The sequence below is a fragment of the Pleurodeles waltl genome, chromosome 9, assembly GCF_031143425.1.
Source record: "Pleurodeles waltl isolate 20211129_DDA chromosome 9, aPleWal1.hap1.20221129, whole genome shotgun sequence".
Taxonomy (NCBI): Eukaryota; Metazoa; Chordata; class Amphibia; order Caudata; family Salamandridae; genus Pleurodeles; species Pleurodeles waltl.
Window position 1 is genome coordinate 465,431,355 of NC_090448.1, and position 23,291 is coordinate 465,454,645.

The 23,291-nt window shown below is 48.1% G+C and overlaps 1 protein-coding gene across 2 annotated transcripts in view; it reads right to left on the reverse strand.

Annotated features, from left to right (window-relative positions):
* Nucleotides 1-23,291, reverse strand: part of EXOC3L4 (exocyst complex component 3 like 4) — a 584,807-nt gene that overhangs the window by 107,992 nt on the left and 453,524 nt on the right. For both annotated transcript variants that reach the window (XM_069207295.1, XM_069207294.1), the window contains exon 10: nt 11,665-11,721. In XM_069207295.1, the coding sequence (XP_069063396.1) occupies nt 11,665-11,721 (57 nt within the window). The remainder of the gene's footprint in view (nt 1-11,664; nt 11,722-23,291) is intronic.

Here is a 23,291-nt window from a genome sequence, read left to right on the forward strand (position 1 = left end):
CACATTTCACTGTAGCCAAATCTTCCACCTCAGGGAAAATGATGTATCTCCTTACGTGTTTCAGCAGGGCAGACAACGCTCTTGCCAATACGTTGGAAAACATAGGCTGGGACATCCCTGATGCCATGGCCACTGTTGTCTGAAAAGACCCACTTGCAAGGAAATGGAGCACTGATGGCACCTGCACGTCAGGGGGGATTCCAGTGGGATGGCGGATAGGTGACATCAGGTCTGGCTCCAACTGGGTACATAGTTCCTGGATTGTGGCACGGTCAAACCTGTAGGTGACGATTACATGTCGCTCCTCCATTGTCAACAGGTCCACCAGCGGTCGGTACACCGGAGGATTCCGCCATCTTCTCAAATGTCCCAGCTGACGGTGCCTAGAAAGGACAACAGCGACAATCAAGTAAATTTTTTTCCAGGTATGTACCCACAGCTACACAGAAGACGACACTAAAAACAAAACCCTTCCTGTATGTGTGTTGAGTGTAGGCCTAGCTATGTGTGACGCAGAAGTAAATGAAGCCATGTGGGCCCCTGAAATGGCGGCTGCCTGACCTCTAAACTGGGACAATGGGATTGTGGGGTAACTGCGTTGGCGTTGCAGACCGTCGCGGTAGGCGGTCGTAGACCGCGGCGCAATGCTGGATTGGTTAACATAGGACCCTATGGGTCCCAGGAGCCAATGAGCAGGTGCGCCGGCGGTGATGATACGCACCACCGCGGACGTCACCACCGTGGACGTGACCGCCATTTTCTATCTGTTAAATCACTAGATACCTGATCTTCGACAGGAGAGGACCTACACTGCAAGTGCTGCTGTGACCTCGGTCTGGAAGAGACAATGGCTGCTGTGTCTGGGGAAAGGGCCCCTGCCTTCACTGCTCAGGAGTTGGAGAAACTGGTAGACGGGGTCCTCCCCCAGTACACGCTACTCTACGGTCCTCCAGACCAACAGGTTAGTACACAGGGAGCACGTTGTATGGGCTAGGCCTGGGTGGAGAGGGCTGGTTGTAAGAGGGAAGGGGGTAGAGTTCAGGGAACATTAATGCATGTGAATGAATGGGCCACATGGCTAGAGTAGGGAGGGGGGCCACTCACATCGACGGTGCAGTTGATAATGACTTCTCGTCTTCCCTTGTGCATGTCATGTAGGTCAGGCCCACCAGAAGAAGGACATTTGGTGTGCCATCGCCAAGGACGTACGGACCCTGGGGGTCCACCAGAGACGGGGCACCCACTGCCAGAAAAGATGGGAGGACATTCGCCGCTGGAGCAAGAAGACGGCGGAGGCTCAGCTAGGGATGACCTCCCAATGTGGGAGGGGTGCCCGTCACACCATGACCCCCCTGATATTCAGGATCCTGGCGGTGGCATACCCGGAGTTGGATGGGCGCTTGAGGGCATCACAGCAGACACAAGGTGGTGAGTAAACTCTCAATCTGCGGACTTTGGGCGCAGTGGAGGGGTCTGGGTGGGGAAGGAGGCCTGTGGGTGTACCTAGGCCAGGCAGAATAACGTAGACTCGGCCCCTCCGTAATGCAGGCCATGTGGCACTGCACCCCACCGCAGTAGAGTGCAAAGTACAGGTATAGATGCCCCTGTGGCATCCATGTGTGCAGATGTCCACCATAGCCATGTAGGCCAGATCCCAGAAATTGCATCTGCAGAGGCCAGGAGCACGGCATAGTGCAGGGGGCTGCTGTGTCTGTATTGTCCGCCAACGGTAGCGGTATGCCATGCACTCAACCTGTCTATCTTCTGTCTTCCCCCCTCCCTTTTTGTGGTCTCCCTGTTCTTTTTTTTCATCAGCATCATCAGGCGGAGGTACAGTGGCACCGGAGCACGAGGGAGCTGCATCCCACATGGCCATGGAGTGCCACACCACGGACTCAGAATGCACCAGTGGGACGGAGGGCGAGGGGAGCTTCACGTCGGCCACCGGATCACCAAGCAGCGACACGGACTCGTCCGCCGATGGGAGCTCCCTTGTGGTGGCAGCACCATCTGTGCGCCCCACTTCTACAGGTACAGCTGTCACCTCCCCTACCAGCAGCGCCCTCCCAGCAGCCCCTCAGCCTTCGCCCCGTGCCTGCTCACCCAGGAGGGTGGGCATCACCTTCGCCCAAGGCACCTCAGGCCCTGCCCCAGTCACCCCTGCTGCCCTCAGTGAGGAGGCCATTGACCTCCTCAGGTCACTCACTGTTGGGCAGTCTACCATTGTGAATGCCATCCAGGGTGTAGAAAGGGAGTTGCAACACGGTAATGCATTCCTGAAGGGCATTCATTCTGGTCAGGCTGTCCTTCAGCGAACCCTGCAATCTCTGGCCTCAGCACTGATGGCAGCCATTGTCCCTGTGTCTAGCCTCCCCCCTCCAACCTCCTCCACCCAGACCCAATCCCCTGTACCCCAGCCCATCCCAAGCACACCTACAGACCAGCATGCACACAAGTCAACACACAAGGGAAGCTCAGGCAAACATAGGCACCACACAACCCACAGGCACACACACAAGCATCACCCACATGCAGACACAGCAACATCCACTGCCTCCACTGTGTCCCCCTCCTCCTCTTCTCCCTCCTCCCTCCCAGTATCGTCTACACTCTCACCTGCATGCACTACATCTACAGGCACCAGGACTCGCAACAGAACACCCAGCACCACACCCCGCTCACCTGCACTCACCACCTCCACTCCCATTTACACGTCCCTTGTGTCCTCTCCCAGTGTGTCTGTGACGCCCACTCCCAAAGTACACAAACGCAGGCACCCACACACCCAACATCCATCCACCTCACGACAGCCTCCAGTACCTGCACCTGCACCCAAAACACCTAAAGTGACACCTCCTACAACCACCTCCTCTTCCTCCACTCCCAGACCCCCTCCAACTACCCATCCCAGTGTTCGTCAGAAACTGTCCCTGTGTAAAGTTGACCATTTTGCCCCCACCCCCCCACCCTCCAATTCATCAGTCCCGTCGTAGCGCCTCAGCCAAAAAGCCTCTAATACCAGTGGTGCCTGTTCAAGGTATGTGGAGTGCACCGGCCACCAGGGCATGCAGTATGACCCGGAGCCAAGGCGCTGGCAGCCCACCCCCTGTAAAGGCTCTGAAATTGGAAAGTGGCCGACGGGACCCTGTGAAGACTCCTGGAGGCAAAACAACTCACAGGGGTCCCAGGGGGATTGCAGAGTCAGCTGTGACTCCCCCAAAGGTGGGGAAGGGCCAGAGGAAGTCTGCACAGCCTGAGAAGGCGGAGAAGGGCGGCATCCTTCCCGGCGGTCGGGACGCCACCGCCAGCACCATCGTCACTGGTCCGGAGACCACCGTCAGAGTCATTGCCCAGGAGGGCCCAAGTATCGTCACTGGTCAGGAGACCACCGCCGGAGTCAGTGCCCAGGAGGGCCCAAGTATTGTCACTGGTCAGGAGACCACCGCCGGAGTCAGTGCCCAGGAGGGCCCAAGTATCGTCACTGGTCAGGAGACCACCGCCGGAGTCAGTGCCCAGGAGGGCTCAAGTATCGTCACTGCTCAGGAGACCACCGCCAGAGTCAGTGCCCAGGAGGGCCCAAGTATCGTCAATGGTCAGGAGACCACTGCCGGAGTCAGTGCCCAGGAGGGCCCCGGCTGCCACAGCCCCGCTGGGCAATGAGGTAATGTCATGCCACACACCAATGCCCAGTCCAGGGAACATCATGCCACACACCAATGCCCAGTCCAGGGAACGTCATGCCACACAACATTGCCCAGTCAAGGGACCGTCATGCGACACACCAATGCCCGTTCCAGAACACCCATGGCAAAGCACCGCTGAACAGTCCTGAACCCCCATGGCAAAGCACCGCTGAACAGTCCTGAACCACCATGGCAAAACACAGCTGAACAGTCCAAAGACCGCCATGGCAAAGCACCGCTGAACAGTCCTGAACCGCCATGGCAAAGCACCGCTGAACAGTTCTGAACCGCCATGGCAAAGCACCGCTGAACAGTCCTGAACCGCCATGGCAAAGCACCGCTGAACAGTCCAGAGACCGCCATGGCAAAGCACCGCTGAACAGTCCTGAACCGCCATGGCAAAGCACCGCTGAACAATCCAGAGACCGCCATGGCAAAGCACCGCTGAACAGTCCTGAACCGCCATGGCAAAGCACCGCTGAACAGTCCAGAGACTGCCATGGCAAAGCACAGCTGAACAGTCCAGAGACCACCATGGCAAAGCACCGCTGAACAGGGCATGCACCGGGGAAGTATGAAAAGACCGCCACATCAAGCATCGTCATCCCATGTGCAGCTGGGACAGTGACGGGACAGGAACTTTCACAGGGAGACTAATCCAGTCTGGGCACCAGTCCCCCTCCAGAGCCAGTGGAGGCTGTTATCTACTTGCGAAACTGTGGCTTTGCACTCCCCAGGATGGAACAGTGGGCAAACCAACCTCTGTAGGAACTTGAGAGACTGTGGCTTTGCACTCCCCAGGATGGTCCAGTGGGCAAACCACCCACTGTAGAGACTTGAGAGACTGTGGCTTTGCACTCCCCAGGATGGAACAGTGGGCAAACCACCCACTGTAGAGACTTGAGAGACTGTGGCTTTGCACTCCCCAGGATGGAACAGTGGGCAAACCACCCACTGTAGAGACTTGAGAGACTGTGGCTTTGCACTCCCCAGGATGGAACAGTGGGCAACCCACCCACTGTAGGGCCTTGAGAGACTGTGGCTTTGCACTCCCCAGGATCGAACAGTGGGCATACCACCCACTGTAGAGACTTGAGAGACTGTGGCTTTGCACTCCCCAGGATGGAACAGTGGGCAACCCACCCACTGTAGAGACTTGAGAGACTGTGGCTTTGCACTCCCCAGGATGGAACAGTGGGCAAACCACCCACTGTAGAGACTTGAGAGACTGTGGCTTTGCGCTCCCCAGGATGGAACAGTGGGCAACCCATCCACTGTAGAGACTTGAGAGACTGTGGCTTTGCACTCCCCAGGATGGAACAGTGGGCAAACCACCCACTGTAGAGACTTGAGAGACTGTGGCTTTGCACTCCCCAGGATACATCAATGGGCATGGAGCTCCGTCGTGGATCTGGCTTTGTACTCATCCGGCTGAGGTGCCCCCCCTTCACTTCCCCCTGAGGTGCCTGTAGTATTTCTATCTGATGCCCGGCAGTGTTCTCTCCGATTGTGGAGAGGTATCTTTTGTGGGCCTCGCCCATGCATTTTTGGACTAGTGGTGCACGGACATTGATATGTGCATATCTGCACTACTTCTCGTAATGTATATATTTTTGAATGATTTTATAATATATCTGTATATTTTTTAAACATGTATATTGATACATTACAATGTTTGAACTGATTTTGTTTTGTCTTTGCATTCTTCCGGGGGGATTGTGGGTTGTTACTGTGATTTTTTGGAATGCATTGGTGTGTGTGTTGAAATATGTGAGGGTGGGGGTGGGAGTGGGGGTGTTTCGTGTGTGTCCCCCTAACTTTTGCCTCCCCTATGTCGTAGGTGCAGTACTCACGGTTGTCTTCGCCCGCGCCGGCGTTGCTCTTCGTAGATGAGTAGGAATACAAGGGCCAGTAGAATGTGTAATTCCGGCTCCATGGAGTCCTCCTTCCTCGTGGGATGTGTTCAGGTGAGCGTTTTCCCATTGCAGTAACTGTTTCCGCCATGTTTTGATACTATGGGCGGTACATTGTCTTCCGCCTGTCTGTTGGCGGTGACCGCCGCGCTGCTTGTCTGTACCGCCGTGGCGGGCGGTGTGTTAAAGTGGCTGTCTTTGTTGGCGGTTTCCGCCAGGGTCATAATTCCCTTTTTTTGACCGCCGGCCTGTTTGCGGTATTGCCGCACCTTTAACACCGTCCGCCAGGGTCGTAATGACCACCAAAGGTACATTATCCCCTTTTTCAGGTCACAGTTTGTTGTCTAAGAAGAGCTCAAAATTGAATGCCCAAATCGGGCCATAATCTTGATGAGTTTTTACACCCCGATCTCATACTACCACAGGCTGTGATTTATGAAATAGCTATTGAAATTAATTACATGTTGCATCAAAGTTAGATTTATAACCAGAATGCGAGATGAAATATACCATTAAAAATGTATGGAAGGATGGTCAAAAGCTACATCAGCCTTGACATTTGCTTTGTTGTCCATGTGTACCATGATTTTCACTGAACTGTGGATATAGCCAAATGGAGCAATAGCAGCTTAAATTTCAATGGCAGTGAATAGAGGCTGAATACGACTGGAAATACCTGTGGTATTGAGCAAGTATAACAGGTGCCTCGTTGAACGTGGAAAGAAGGTGAACTAGTTAATTGGTACAAAAAGCAGCAACTCGTTGATAATAGTTTATTGGCATACACTATGAGGTATGGGAAAGATTATCCCTCTTTCCATAAAAAGTCCACCAAATACTCGTCGGTGACAGCATACTGAGTAGGGCAAAGGGTCAGGTCATTTCAACTGCTGGCCCATGGGTTTTAAACTTTAAGGGCCAGATGTAGGAAGCCGTTTGCATGGTGCAAACTGCGAAAATCGCAGTTTGCGCCATGCAAACAGCCTAACCCGATGCTCATTCACAATTTGCGAGTCGGTTACCGACTCACAAATCCTGAATGCGACTCGCAAATAGGAAGGGGTGTTCCCTTCCTATTTGCGGCTCACATCGCAATTCGCAGTTACCTCCAGTGTCACACTGGTGGTAACTCATTCGCAAAAGGGAAGGGGTCCCCATGGGACCCTTCCCCTTTGTGAATGTGGGCAATAAGGTTTTTTCAGAGCAGGCAGTGGTCCAATGGACCACTGCCTACACTGAAAAAACGAAACCAAATGGTTTCGTAATTTTATAAACTGCTTTATTTAAAAAGCAGTCACAGACATGGAGATCTGCTGAATTCAGTAGGCCACCATCCCTATGAGTGCAGGGACTCGCTATTGGGTCGCAAAATGCGACCCACCTCATTAATATTAATGAGGTGGGTCTTTGCGACCCCATAGCGAGTCGCAGACGGTGTCTGAGACACCGTTCTGCATCCGATATTGCGACTCGGAAATTGCGAGTCACACCGACTCGCAATTTCCGAGTCGCAATATCGGACTCTGCTACATGTGGCCCTTATTGCTTTAAATGAGGCTACATATTCAGCATCCTAACAAGGTAAATGATGCTCCCTGTATAAGGACTCCGGATTGGAAGCAGCTATATGGTCCTCTTTGTTACTGCAAGCATCAATAGCTCCTCTTTGCATGGCTCCTGTCCCTGGGAGCAAGCACCGGACCAGACCCTGGACTTGAGTCCGAAAGCTAGTGTTTGGTGTTGACCTGAAAATATATTCCAATTTTGTATGCCGAGCAATTGACTGTGGGAAACATAAAGTCCAGTGTGGTGTGTTATTTGTTTATGTGGATGGCGTGAATACCACCTGTAAGCACCTTGAAAGTGATGACAGGACGGGAGTGAGAGAGCGGGAGATAGCACTTACTATTGATATTCAAGTGCTAAGCTTGCATTGCAGAAAGGGGGACTAAGCACAAAGAGACAAAGAACCTTATTATGAGTTTGGCAGTCCACCAAACTCGCTGTGATGGTCAGACCATGCCAATCCTTGCAGTCCAACCACCGGATTACAATCCTGGCAGTTGGACCACCAGGAGCCCGCCACCTCCGCCATGATCAGGGATCCCAACGGGCTGCAGTGGTCAAAATTATGGTCAGCCACAGTGGTACCGAGCTCGGCACTGCTATGCTGATCACAACTTTGTTTTTCACCAGTCTTTTCATGGCAAAAAGGCTGGCAGAAAGGCAGTGCTGAGAGCCACTGGGGGGCCCTGCACTGCCCACGACCCTGTCATGGGCAGTGCAGGCCCCCCTCCACTAGCACCATTGAAGTGTGCACAGACTGCTATTGCAGCCAGTGCGCATTCCGAAGATGCTGAGTGCAACGGCATTGGCCTCGGCTCCCTAAGGGAATGGATGTCAATCCTGTTGCAGTATTTCCACCAGGCTGACTGGCAGAAATCTCGTAATATGACATTTCCGCCAGTTATCCCTGTGGAAACATTGTAATACGGCGCTGGTGAGGCCTGCTGCCTTGACATTCACCGTACGGCCGCCGTATTGGAGTTGTGGTGGTTCAACCGCCCGACTCCTAATCAGGCCATAAGAGGTGGGAGCAGGTTCATAAACTTTAGACAAGTGGCGATGTCAAGATAAACTGACTACATAATTTAATAAAGCTATCCAATCTTGAACAAGAGTCGTACATAAAGTCCACTTTAAGAAGATATGCATTGAAAACAACAAATCTTGCCAATAAAGAGCTAAAGCTGTCTATTTCTGAGACCTAAAGGGAACTACACACAATTTGTTTCATTTCACTAATGCAGTTAACTTCCTAAACAGAAAGCCATGCCTCCATCTGTAAAATATGCTGATCATATTATAGGCTTACGTTTATAAGGTGTTGGGATACAGTATCATTTTAAAAATATCGAAATACAGATATATTGGTGAAAGAATATTGAGAAACAAGAATATTGTGATACAGAAATATTGCTGACCTTAATATTGACTTTTTAGGAAAGGAATATAATTTTACAAAATATCAGTATTTTTTTTAATATTGTTTTCCAATAATATAGTTATAAATAATATCATTTTAATTATTTTAATGTGTTTTGGTAATATATAAATTTTACATGATTGTATAATTGTTAACAATATTTTATAATATAGTTTGTAATTTTGAGATATTTCTCATTTTCAATTAATTTAAAGTGTTTTAGCAGGCTGTGAGGTTTGTAGGGGTTTAGGAAGGGAAGTTCAATAAGCGGTTGATTATGAGTTTGACGGATGGAAGCATCAGTCTGCCAAACTTCCGAAGGGGTGGTAGCGCTGTGCTGGTGACCTGCCCGCTGGCCCCATTATGACTTTCCCACTGTAGTGACTGGTGGAAACCAAGGTTTCCGCCGGTCAGCTAAGTGGTAAAAGTGAGGCAGCACTGTCACCGGCTCATAATAGAGCCAGCTGCAAAGCTGCAGCACACAGGGGGCACCAGCACCCTCAAAATGCACACTTTCTGCACAGCAGACAGTGCGCATATCGAGGGTGCTGGGCGGGGGGACCCCTGCACTGCCCATGCCACAGGCATGGGCAGTGCAAGTGACCCCCTGTGGCCACCTGCACTTGTTCTCCGCCAGACTTTGTATGAAGGTTTGACAGTCATGAAAAGTCTGGTGGAAAACCAGGTTGTAATCAGCAGGATACCGCCCTGGCTGATTATAACCAGGACTTCCGTCAGCCCATATGGAACAATGTTCCTGGCGGATGCAGCAGACTTTTGGTTATCCGAGCGCCAAACACTTAACTCAAAGCCGAGGCAGGCATGACTGTCACCGCAAGTCTGGTGGTCTGTTGACAGGCGGACTTGTAATAAGGCCCTAAGTATAATTAATGAAAAAATATGTACTAATTTATTTAATTACCTATTGCATTGATTATTAATTATGTTAATTATATATTTGTTTAATTATTGAGCTATATGTTAGGTGTGGGTCGCTGAAGCAGTAGGGGAATATAGTGGGAAGATAATTAAGTTGATTTAAATGTGAATTATTTAATATTTTTATACATTTTCTAATTGAATATTAATAATGTTGATCACGCAAGTAATACAGTTTTTGTTATATGCTAGGTTTGTAGGAATAAAGGGTGGGAAGTTAAGTTCAATTAAATAATAATAATTTATTGTTTTTATTATTTGTTTCATTGATTATAAATTATATAAATTGTGTAATTATTATATTATTTAAGTTATAGATTAGGCGTGGGCTGTTAGGTTTGTAGGGGTATAAGGTGGGTCATTAATTAAGTAATAATAATTGTAATAATAATTAAAATGTATTAATAGTTATTTAATCAATTAAAAAATATGTAAATTGTGTAATAATTCTTTTTTTGACATACATTAGGTGCAGGCTGTTGGGTTTGTTGGGATATAGGGTAGGAATTTTATTAAGTAGTAATTAACAAATCATTATTCATTTATCATTGATTGTTTAATTCATAATTAAATATATAAGTTGTATAATTGTCATTTTTAAGTTATATATTAGATGCAAACTGCTGGGTTTGTGCAGGTATGGGAAAGTTAATTATTAATTAATCGATTCATTTTTACATTATTATTTAATATTTAATTGATTATGAATTATGTTTATTGTGTTACATCTATTTATTTTAGATGTAATTATGTTTTATTTTATATATGTTATGGGATTGAAGTGAAGTACTTTCCCTACTGCTGCACAGATTTAAATGGGAATAGTAATTGTGACCCCTCTGAAGGCCAAAACTCTCCCTACTGTTGCACAGACTGGAGCTGGAATAGTAAAGTGTACCTCTTCGGAGTCCAATGCTTTTCCTACTGTTGCACAGGCTGGAGTTGGAATAGTAAATGTTACCCCTCTGAAATCCAACATTTTCCCTACTATTGCACAGACTGGAGTGGGAATAGTAAATTTTACCATTCCAGAGACCAACGCTTTCCCTACTGTTGAACAGATTGTAGTGGGAATAGTAAATTTAACCCCTCCAGAGTCCAACACTTTCCCTACTGTTGCACAGATTGGAGTAGGAATAGTAGATGTAAGTCCTCTGGAGTCCAACACTTTCCCTACTGTTGCACAGACTGCAATGGAAATAGTACATCTTATCCCTCGGTCTACCACTTTCTCTACCTTTGTACACATTGGAGTGGAAATTGTATATCTATTATTCCCAGATTTTACTAATGTTTTAATATTGTTTAAATATATGTAATATCATTATTTATTTATTTGTTTAATTTTATATTATTATATGTATGTATATGTTATTTTTGTATTTTTATATATTATGTTAAGAAAAAGTATTTTTAATTTTTTTACATTTGTTAATGTATTTAATATTTTGCATTTGATTTGTTAATGTTTGTGTTTTATTTATTTAAATATATTTAGATATATGTATACATAAGTTTATAGAGGTGAATTAAAAAACAAAAAATGTAATATACTGTAAAATATATTAATAATAGTGTTTTATGATGTTTATTTTTATATACAGATACAAACATACATATATATGTATTTTATATAAATATATATTTTTTTATAGTATTCAATGTTACTTAACTTTATTTAGTTTACATTATATTAATGTTGTATAATAAAATATTTAAGATTTACTATTTTAAACTATATATATTAATAAAAAGTAATCTTTTCATATGTTTTTAACATTATTAGTCATCAAAGATGTTTTAAATATTTTTGTACTTACCTTAATAAGTATAAGGAAAAGTTACATGTAAGGGAAGTTCCCTTTCTCTTAGGTTACTTTCACTTTGTTCACTATCTGTAACCATAGCAAAACATGCACACTACAGAAACATTGCACATGGAGATAAAATATTAACAGACAAAATGGGAGGGTACAGGGTAGCAGAGAATATAAATAGAGAGAGCACAACATTAACAGCCAACAGCATAATTAACTAGCATGCAAAACACGAAACTATTAGAAGTGATCAATAAAAACTATAGTACCATTGTGTTGTTTTAAATACGTACATTGGAAAATATCAATTGATGTACCGCACTTACCACTTTACAAGTACAGATTGTGGATGTCTCTGGAGGGAGTTCACCATTGATAGGATTCTGAAAAGATTTGAAGTAAATATTATAAGTACATGACATGGGCCAGAGGTCCTAATGCAAGTAGGGTTATATTGGTGAATGTTCATAATTACACTATGGAACTTAAATTTGAGTCAATCCTTATTCAGATACTGATAGGTACTCCAATGTGCCAGCCCCTTTTCTAGGTGTAAATCAGAGTTATGTCAGTCAGGAACAAAGCTATGTTATTGTATCATAAGTATAAAACAGACAGAAGACACTCTAGCTTGTTGCAGTCGATACATTTGCAGTTTTAAACTTAATTTAAATCAATGGGTGTGCATAGGAGGAAGTCTGAGTAATGGCTTCGAAAATCTGATGCTTGCAGTAATGATGGTGGCAATGATGTTGGTAATCTTGAATGTTGGTAGTGGTGGTAATGGTTTTGGTGGTCATAATGGCAGTGATAGTATGTATAGAAGGCATGTACATCATAAAGAACTGAGGGGGTCATTATGACCCCGGCCGTAATGTGGCGGTAGTACAGCCAACAGGATGGCGGTACTTAACGCCACATTATGACATTGGCAGGTTGGCTGAAGCCAACCCGCCAATGTACCACTCCGACCCCCATGGTGGCAACAGCCACCGGGATGGAGATGATCCCGCCTATCGCCATGATTTTTGTGGCGTTCGTAACACCACAAAAACCATGGCGGTAGGCCATATCAGTGACAGGGAATTCCTTCCCTGTCACTGATAGGGGTCTCCCCCCTACGTCTCCAGATACCCGACTACCCCCTACCTCTCCAAACCCCTCACAGCCCCCTCCTACATCCACACCCCCTTTACACACATGCACGTGTACACACATACATACACGCATGCATACATCCAATCACAGACACATCTGCACACACTTCCAAACATACACGCAGACACGCACTCACATTTCACAACATACACACACTCACACATCCGTGCATGCACACATGCATTCAGCACTCAACACACACCCGCATTCACACCCCCCACACACACACAACAACCCCCACCCCCTGTCAGAGACCTGAATTAACTGGATCCAGGGGGGTCCTCCGGCAGGAGACGGGACGGGGCGCTGCTACAGCCAGCAGCGCGTGCCAGCCGAACACCGCCGGGCCGTATTATCATTACTTAATACGTCATAAGTATTTGTCATAATACGGCTGGCGGTGGTCTACTGGCGTGGCATTGCTGGTGGTGGCACCAGCACCTTACAGTCATAACCCAGTATGGCCAGAGCCAGATTTCTGCCATTCTTGTGGCAGAAATCCGGCTGTGGTCATATTATGGAGAACGGCTGGTAGCCGTGGCGACAGTCTTTTCACAGCTGTCGCCGCGGTGGTAGGGCGGTTTTTACCACCAATGTTATAATGAGGCCTGAATGTCTAATTACTGAATGTACTTTTTAGATGTTAAATAGTTCTGCATGCACTGAAATGCAAGCAGTCTATAGAATGTAGAATGCTATGTCAAACAGCGTATAGCATGCATGGAGAGTGTACACTCTATTTATATTATAAAGAATGTATAACAAAGGCTCTGACAAGTATCTAAAGCTTTCCGGAGCGAGACCTAAAATTCACTCAAAAACGAGATTCCTGTAGTTTGTTAACCATAACCAAATAAACTCTATATATTACAGTATGTATGAAGATCACAAGCATGGGATAAGGTGAAGATGCTACAACAGGTTGATTAGTGAATTATATGGACTGGCAAGGATGAGTTATGACATGTCTAAATTTAAGACCTTTTTATGAGTTTGGCGGTCCCACCGCGGAACCAGCAAACTCACAGGTAGGACGACCCCCAGCACATTACAGTATTTTCACCTGGCTGAATGGTAGGAACATTGTAATACGCTGTTCCCACTGGGCTGCCCAGTGGGAACGGTGCTTCAATATTGGTCTCGCATCCCTTAAGGAAGCCGAGGCCAATACCATAGTAGCCAGCACCCTCAGAATGTGCACTGACTGCAAAGCACCCAATGTATGTTGGTCAGGGTGTCCTCTGTACTTCCCCTGCCATGGACATGGGAAAAGAAGGGGTCCCCCTGTGGCCCCCGGTGATGGCTTTCCGCCAGCCTTCTCATTGTGGGGACCCCGCAATGAGAAGGCTGGCAGAAAGCTGAGTAATCAGCCAGGTGACGTTGATCTCACTGCCACCCGGGCTGAGGACAACTCAGACCAACATTGGACCATCAGGAACCACCTTCCAGGTGGAGATGGTGGTCCCCTGGAGGGTCAACCCGCCAAGGTTGTAATTGGAGGATGGACTGCCACAGTTGCGGTGGTCTGACCATCACCACCACCCTCGACCCTCGTAATGAGGCCCATGGTCTGGTATAAGTCCAAATATGTTATAGTTGGCCAAACAAGAGTAAAATTAGTACTTCAGCAAATTTATACTCAGAGAAAACACTTCTCTAGAAAAGTTATGGACTTATTATCCAGTGTACCTTGGCTCTATTGATGTTATCAAAGTCCCAGAGGAGTTTCAGACCAGTTTTATTATACATAGGTGTAACTTGCATATACCACAACAGTCACCTCTTCTGTGAATCAGACTTCACGCCCGGAAAATGAAAACCTTTCCATTATAAAAGCATGGATCAGTCTTAGAGGCTAATTATGATCTGAACTGTGAGACTGCCGGACCGCCAATATGACGGTGGAATCCCTACAGCCGTATTGCGATGTTTCTGCCGGGCTGACTGGAGGAAAAAGTGCAATGGCATTGGCCTTGGCTCTTTGTGAGAGCCTGCCATGGGAGACAGAGCACATTCCGAATGTGCTGATGGGGGGGGGCCCTTGTGGCCCCAACTCTGCCTTTCCACTAGCCTTTTAATGGTGGGGACACCCCCATGAAAAGTCTGGCAGAAAGGAAAGTTGTAATCAGTACGGCGGTGCTGAATTCAGCTTTGCCGTTCGGACCAAGATTTTCACCACCACCAACACATCAGGATCTCTGATCCTGGCGATGGCGGAGGTGTTGTGGTGTAATCTGGCAGAAGGACAGTCAGTGCTTCCATAAAGCTTATTTGAATGGGAACCACCAAAGTATAATCAGTCTTGCCCATTTTCTGAGTTCTTCAGTATTGTTGTACGAAAAGGTGCAGGCACTGCAATTATTGCATTATGTTCTTCCATCAGTAGAAATAGGATATAACGGCTGGAGGACAATTTGAGGGTGGTGCATCAACATTGTCTTTCAACTATTGAGTTTCACCAGTTAAGGTACTGATTTCATTTTTCTAGCAAGTGGTGGTCCTTTTCCCTCAAAAAAGAACATACTAATTTGCTTTGTTTTCCATCCTTTGATGAGCTACCATCTTGATGTTCACAAACAGGAGGGAAACTAGAAGACTGACTTCTGGGGCATTTTTGGATGGATTCCACAATCTCAAGGATGCAGCTCTGGCCATCCATGGGCTATACTTAATAAAAATATACATAGTTTCAAAATTTGTGGCAAGGCAGAGTATGGACCTTTCACATAGCACTTTCCCACAAATGTGGATTAAGCATAGACTAGTCAATCTCCAGAGCAGATTTAGCGCAGTAATTACAGACCCACAATTTGCAACACAACAGGGTCAATGGGCACAAAGTTACTGAAGGAATGGATGAAAATGGGCGTGGCCAAAATAGCAGCCATGAAAGTTGCACAGACTGCCCACACCGAATCATCCTGGGGCTCCCAGAGGGCTCATCGATGACTGAAATCCCGTCTGCTGAACCTGATAACCGACGGCACACTGTGTGAGCCCTCGACCTTCGCATCCAGATCTTGAAAGCCACGGCCAGCTGAGCTGCATGCGGCCAAGGTCCACCACCTTCGGAGCTGTGGTGGGATGCTCCGGGGCCGCACTCAACCTATGCAGCTGAGCAGCATCCATACTTAGCTACTGTCTTACAGGGCTTCTGGAAGGCCAAAGATCTACCTGCAATTCCCCCTGATTGTTCCCCTTGAGGAGAATGAAGAAAGCCTTGGTGGTGCCTGTCAGCGCCTACCTTACCATGCAGAACTGCCTCAGATTGCTGCCGTTGAGGGAAACAGGCACCTGCATCCTATGGTCTTTGGCAGCACTGAGAGCAGCCTAGATGAGAGCGCCGGCTAAGAAAACCAGTGCTCCACCCACTAAGTGAATCACTGGGGGGCCCCAGTGTTGCATCAGCTGGTCCTTTGAGAGGACTGTCGTGTTTTCAGTAATACGAAAGCACCTCCCATTGCCTGGATCTCTATTACCACTTCCCCCCTCTATTTGTTTACTCTGAACTTTGGCTTTCCAAACACAGTGGTCTGATGGGGGGGGGGGGCATGTCCCTGCTGCACTGCCTTCCAGTAGGGCTACCTGATTGCAATGGGGCACTGAGGTAATAATGAGCTATTGCGTGGTTTGCTCCCTTGCCTCTCTTCCTCCACAGCTGCCCAATGCAGCAACAGATACTTTGGGGTATTATGTCAAGTTTCTACAGTGAGAAGACAGGAGTTGGAACCTCAGAGGCAATTGCGAGCCTCTTCAATCCACTGTACCCCTTGTGAAAAGCTCCGGAGCACCTCCTACAGACTAAGATGGGGGTGGCCTCCGCAACCCCCAAGATGCTCTCATGTCAGGGGCCAAGGTGCCAGGATGGAGGGGGAGCTGCAGTGCCCGCAGAGGAAATGCTTGAAGACACATTGGCAACCCGTTCCCGCAGAGTCAACAAAATATTTTCTGCAGTGCTTGAAGTTAAAACCTCCCTTGAACCAAAGATCGATGCCTTGAGGATCATCATGGGTCTCATGAGGAAAGATCACAAAAAATTGAAGGAGCGAGTAGAAACTCTGGAATCCGCTCTGGCTACCCTCAGACCAACAGCCACAGACACTAATACACATCTCAGGGCCTTGCAGAATGAGGTTGGCCACCTCAGGAAGTGAGTTGATGACTAAGAAAAAAGACCCTGATGCAACAATGTATCTTGGGCCTCCCAGAGCACTCTGAAAGCCCTAACATGGCACTTTAACTCAAGGTGTGGTTCACGACCACAATTCTGCAGGGCAGACACTCAACCTTCTTCTCCACAGAACGCACCCACAGGGACTCGGGAAGGGCACTCCCTCTGGGAGCTTCCCCTCAGCCGGTAATCGCCCGCCGCTTCAATTCTAGAGACAGGGATCGCATCCTTCAAGTCACTGAGCGAAAGGCCTGTGGATGGTGGAGAACCCTCAAGTCCACATTTTTCCAGACTACACTGTGGAGGTACAATGTTTCAGGTAGTTATTTCTGGCCATAAAGAGATGTCTCAGAGACCACAACATCAAATATGTTTTGCAGTTTCCTGCTACTCTCAGGATAGCCCATGAGGATAGCAACACATTCTGCGCAACTCCAGAAGGAGGTTTGGGCATGGATAGAATGCAAGATTCTTGCTACTTGCCCATTAGAGAAGACAGACCTCTCCCACTGAGTGGAGGGTGCAACAACGTGCAAACTACACAACGGAAATTGCATGATGTGCCCCTCATAGCAACAAGGTGCCATGGAACGGACCCAGATGGTCGCGAAGGTGGAGCAGCATGTGACGACCCCTTCTCCCCCTGGCTCGGTGGTGAAAAAAGGTTGAGCCCCAGGATTTGTACCTGACATTGGCGGACACTCTGCTGGGGGTGGGGGGCTGGTGGTTAAGCTTCAGACACCTGAAGATATGATTTGACTGCCTGTAACAACCCGGGCTGAACCTGTCTCCACCCATGCCCTGTGAGTAACATGGTATGTAAGATAGGCTGGGGCACAAATTATCTATTACGTCTGAGGGTTGTGAGCTATTTTTCCACGAGACAGTTGCTGATCACGCACAGCGGTTAACCCACATCTCACTAGCGATACAATAACTGACTGTTATTTCAAACTGTTTTGAACTGCATTAGAGTGCTATTGGCAGGACACCCATTGGTGTACCAGCCTGGGATTGGGCATTCAAAGATGACTGTTTACCAATTTTATTTTTTAAGTTCTCTGTTAATCACTGTTTTCATGGGCATGCTGTCAGTTGGGTTGTGGGTGTTGGTGGGTCGTGGGTGGCAGGGTCAGGGTGTTGTGAATGGGACTCCTCCCATGATTAATGCCTATTTGCAGCTCCAGGGGCCACTTTTAGAAATCAGTCCCTGATCCTGTCCTGGAATGTTAGAGGGCTGGCTAGTAATGTAAAAAGATACTGAGTTCATCAATATTTATGCAGATGCAAAATTCATGTAGCGCTCCTCCAGGAGAACTATCTTACTGTCCCAGTCTTGGAGGGGTCCCAATCTTGGAGGGCATGTGGAAGCGCTGGTGGGGCACACTAGTGTGGACTGTGTACTCCTGATATGCTAGTGGTGCCCTTATCAGGGTGGCCCTAGCAGTACCATTAGAAGTGTTACACACCAGAACTGATCCTGAAGGACGATATGTGGTCCTAGAGAGGACGGTAGATGAACTTCCTGTGGCCTTACCTTCGCTGTATGCCCCCAACATAAATCAGGCCCTGTGCCTAAGCACCCTCATCCCCACACTACTACAAGACACACTGGCCCCCTTGCTACTGGGGCTGGGCTTTAACAGTGTCTCCAACTTAACCCTAGATTGCTCCCTCCCACCACTTTTGGGGTCACAATCCACAACCTTTGCTCTTTATTTACAATGCGGGGCCTCCTAAACTCAGGTCATAGACGCCTGGCGTAGTTTATACCCCATGACCAGAGAATATTCATTCTAATCTGGTTTAAATGAACTCCACACAGAATCGACTTCTTTTTATGTAGGCCCGAGACGCTATTGATGGTCTCATGGAGTATCTGGGGCCCACATGATCCGATCATTGCCCCTTACAGCTACAATTGTGGGGATGTGGTTACCAGAGGGAAACATCACTACCAACGCAGTCAATGCAACGCTATGCATTGACCACACTGCCATTACCATGCATATGCGTCTACTACGCATGCGTTTAGAATGAAAGCCTTTACTATGCATATGCATGGTAACGGAAGAGAAAGCAGCCCGGGTGGAACAGGAAGGAGCATCTACCAGAGGAAAGATAAGTAAATGGGGCTGGGTTTGTGGGGGAGGGTTAGGGTGATTTTTAGGACAGGAGCAGGGTAGATTTAAGAACACAGTGGGGAAGGTTTTGGGACTCAGGGTGGGGAGTTCGAGTAGCTTTTAGGACGGGCTGGATAGGTTTTAAGACAGGGTAGGTTTTAGGGTTTAAGGCAGGGTTGGGGGGTCAGGGTAGTTTTTAGGACAGGGCAGGGTAGGTTTTAAGACAAGGCAGGGTAGCTTGTAGGGTTTAGGGTGAATGTGGGGGATCGGGCTAGTTTTTAGGACAGGATGGGGTAGGCTTTAGGGTTTAGCGTGGGGGGTGAGGTTAGCTTTAGGACAAGGTGGGGTAGTTTTCAGGACAGGGTACGTTTTAGGGCTTAGGACGTAATTGGGGTAGTTTTTAGGACAGGGTGGGGTAGGTTGTAGAACAGGGCAAGATAGCTTTTAGGGATTAGGGCAGGGAAGGGGTCGTTTTTAGGATAGGGCAGGTTAGGTTTAGGACAGGGTAGATTTTAGGGTTTAGGACGTGGGGTCAAGTAGATTTTAGGACAGGGTGGGGTAGTTTGTAGGACAAGGTAGGTTCTAGGGTTTAGGGGGTGGGGTAGGTTTTAGGACAGGGCAGGGTAGCTGTTAGGGTTTAGGGCAGGGGTCAGGGTAATTTTTAAGACAGGGCAGGGTAGGTTTTAGGACAGGGCAGCGTAGCTTTCAGGGTCAAGGGTGGGGGTTGCAGTAGATTTTAGGACAGGGCAGGATGGGTTTTAGGTTTCAGGGCAGGGGTCATGGTCGTTCTTAGGACAGGGATAGGTTGCTTTTAGGACAGGGTAGGTTTTACGGTTTAAAGTGGGGGGTCAGGGTCGTTTTTGGGGCAGGGCGGGGTAGGTTTTAGGACAGGGCGGGGTAGCTTTTAGGGTTTAGGGTGGGGGCTGGGGGTCAGTGTAATTTTAAGACAGGGCAGGGTAGGTTCTAGGGCAGGGAGTTGGGGTCGTTTTTAGGACAGGGTGTGGTAGCTTTTAGGACATGGTATATTTAAGGGGTTTAGGGCAGGGTGGGAGGTCAGGGTAGTTTTTAAGACAGGGCGGGGTAGGTTTTAGGACGGGGCAAGGTAGTGATGGGCAGGGGGTGGTAGGGGCAGTTTTAAGGATTTGGGCGGTGATGTATGGTGGCAGGTGCAGGGTGCAGGGGAGAATTTACCACACATGTTCCTTTACCAAACATGGTTTTACAACGAAATTCATTGTAAAGGCATGTGTGGTAAAGGCATGTGTGGTAAAAACGTGGTCGTTGTAGAGACATCATTGTAAAGGCATGCGTGATATACACATGTGTTGTTCCGTCATACATCCATCCATCGCCCAAGTACACCTACATGGCGGTTTGCAACTGACGCCCTGCGAGATACGGTGTTCCGTGTCACCCATATTTCAAAGACAACAAAGGTACAGCTTCGTACACTGGCATAGAGTGGGATGCGTTTAAGACTGTACTTCCCGGACATGCAATTAAGATGGTGCACAGCACCAAAGTGGCATTGCGTGGAGAGCTCAACATCCTAGAAAAGGAATCTCAAAGGTATCAAAGGCGGATGTCCACTGCCCATGCAGCTGTTGCCCTGCTGGCACATGCTCAGCTTCACCACCAGACAATGCTCGAGGCATTAAGCAAAGTGGATTACAGAGAATATTTGATGAGAAAGCATGTGGATGGCGATAAAGTGGGTAAGCTGTTAGCTTTGTTCCTCCGCTCCCCTTTCCCTAGGGTCCCAATCACAGCCATTTGTGACGAGGTGGGCCCTTTGGTACCATACAATGCTTGAGGCATTAGGCAAAGTGGATTACAGAGAATATTTGATGATAAAGCATGTGGATGGTGAAGGGCATTCTTCCTCCCACCGTTCGAGAAGTGAGGCTAGTGGTCAGGCCCAAACCAGATAGGGACACTCTGCAGCTAGGGTTGTATTGTTCCCTCTCTTTACTAAATTTGGACTATAAGATCCTGGGAGAGGAAATGGCCAGGGGGCTGATACCCACAGCACAGCAGGTAGTACATTCCAATCAGAACGGGTTTCTATCCAACAGGAACACGTTTCTGAACTTGCACTGATTATTCCTTTAGATGGACTCGGCGCGATTGTCAGGAATGGACCCCTGGATGGCATTGCTGGACAAAGAGAAGACGTTTGACTCCCTGGGTGGGACTATTTTAAGGAGGTACTTGCGAGATTTGGGATGGGTCACAAGTTTCTCCAACAGATAGCCATACTGTTCAATACCCCACTCACCCAGGTGAAAACTGGACACGTTATATCTGACCCCTTCAATACTGAGCGTGGCACTCGAAAGGGTTGCACTCTGTCTCAAATCATTTTTGCGCTAGCTATGGAGCCCCTTGAATGCGCGCTCTGAATGCGAGCCTCAGAATGGGGGATCATTGTACACAGATGATGCCTTTGTGTACCTTAGGGACAAAGCTACATTGCTCCCTGGACTCATGGGGCTTCTGCATTAATTTCGTGAATTCTCCAGGTTGAAGATGAACTGCGACAAATTTTATTTATTTCCTCTGACATCCTTTCTGAGGCCCACTGGAGAAAACTGCTGAATACCCCGCTCCCTTGATCTTACAACACCTTTAAATAAGCAGGGATACATATTTACCACTTAGACAAAGACCTGGTGGATGGCAGCGTGGGCAGGGCTCTGACAGGGGAGAGGTCCTCCCTCCATTTTGGGACATTCTTACCGGTCGCTATCACCGGTGGGACGGATCACCATTTCCAAAATGCTGATATTGCCTCAGCTGCTGTATGTTTTTTCTGCCATTCCCATTTTCGTTGGCTCGTAGACTGTTCTCGGTTCTAGGCATGCTCCTGACTGAACTGAAATGGATCAAAGGCATGAGACAAGTGGCACTCACTAAGCTATACTCCCCCATAGACAAAGGCAGCCTCAGCACCCCAAACTATGTATACTATCACCCTGCAGCCCAACTGCAATGGCCCACTCGATGGCTTGCAGGGCAGAACATGTCTGCACTAGGACATTGGTTTGGTGGCCATCCCTAGTGCTACGATGGCTACTCGGCGATGGAGATGGTGCCAAGGGATGGAGAGAACGTCCTTATGTGCATGGGTAAGGCCTGATGGAACACATATACAACCAAACATTGCCCCTGCCCCCCATATGCACCAGAATTACCTCTAGGGGCGCTGCTGGACTACTTCGTGCTACTGATGAGACCAGATGCAGCCTCCTGGACTGATGCTGGCCTCACCACATGGCATGACCTTTTCATGGACAAAATCCTTAATACATTTGAGAGGTTGGTGGATGACTATGGTATACCACTGGGCTCCTTCCTTATCTGTGCAGCACTCACACAACAGCCGCACAGGCTTTGGTATAAAACATATGATGAACCAGAGCCCTCATTCCTCCAGGCATTATTGACACATGGGGAGGGTCATTGGTGTGATGTTGAGCCCATGTGGCACTTGACGCTCAGGGGTGTTCCGCACTCTGCGCAGCATAGTCAAATATATTATGACCCCCGTTGTGACGGGAGAAGTGGTCCGCTCCTGACGTAAGGGGCGAGGAGAATAAAGGAGCCTGCAGTTTGGTGCCAAAGGCCTTTGTACCCTACGAGTGCCTGTGGTGTAGTATTCCTCCCGTGATTAAGGCTGGGCCATCACCATGTTCATTATCTGCAGTTCCATTCACAACAAACTAGTGACGAGGTACGGAAACTAACATCGCACCGCTACTGAGTCTGCACGCCGGAGGCATTTGCATTCTATCGGCAAGGTACGCGACTCAGCCGTGTGCATGCTGGAGATTCTGAGCCGGCACAGTACGTGGCACGGTGACCTGCTGTGCGGAACCAAACAAGACCACGCATTCCGGTGGTCGTGGTAGTCTACTCACAGGAAGGAAATCCCGGCAAGGGCCCCGTCTGCGTTTTTGCTGTTTAATCATTTTCCACAACGCAGCATGAGGTGTGAATGATCGACGACGGATGAACTGCCAATAAACACATTCCAACATGGTGAGTCAGCATTTGGTACTGGCTCGACCAACACGTGTGTCTGAAGCGACGGAAAAGCCCCCACAGTACAGTCAGGCGCTACAGGGGGGAGGATAATTCAGAGACACCACAGAACAAACAAAAAAAATCTGAAGCATTTTTTTGTAATTAAAGACCTACCACAAAGACAATTAAACAAGACACTTAAGTGGTAGCCAAGCGTCCTGAGGGGTTGCCCCCCCATCTGGAAGGGTGTGTTTGGTAGTGATTCTGTCAGTGGCTACGTGACTACTGAATCATTTGGTACTGGCTCCACGGCACTATGGCCTCCTTCCCGGCGTTGGAACCTTTCATAGTAGAAGGGCCCCGTCCACCCATGCAGCCAAGTGGAAATCGTGGGTGGATCGTTTGGAGAATTAATTTGACGCCATGGTAGTGGACCCCGACAGAAAATGACCCATGCTTCTACATTTGGGTGGGC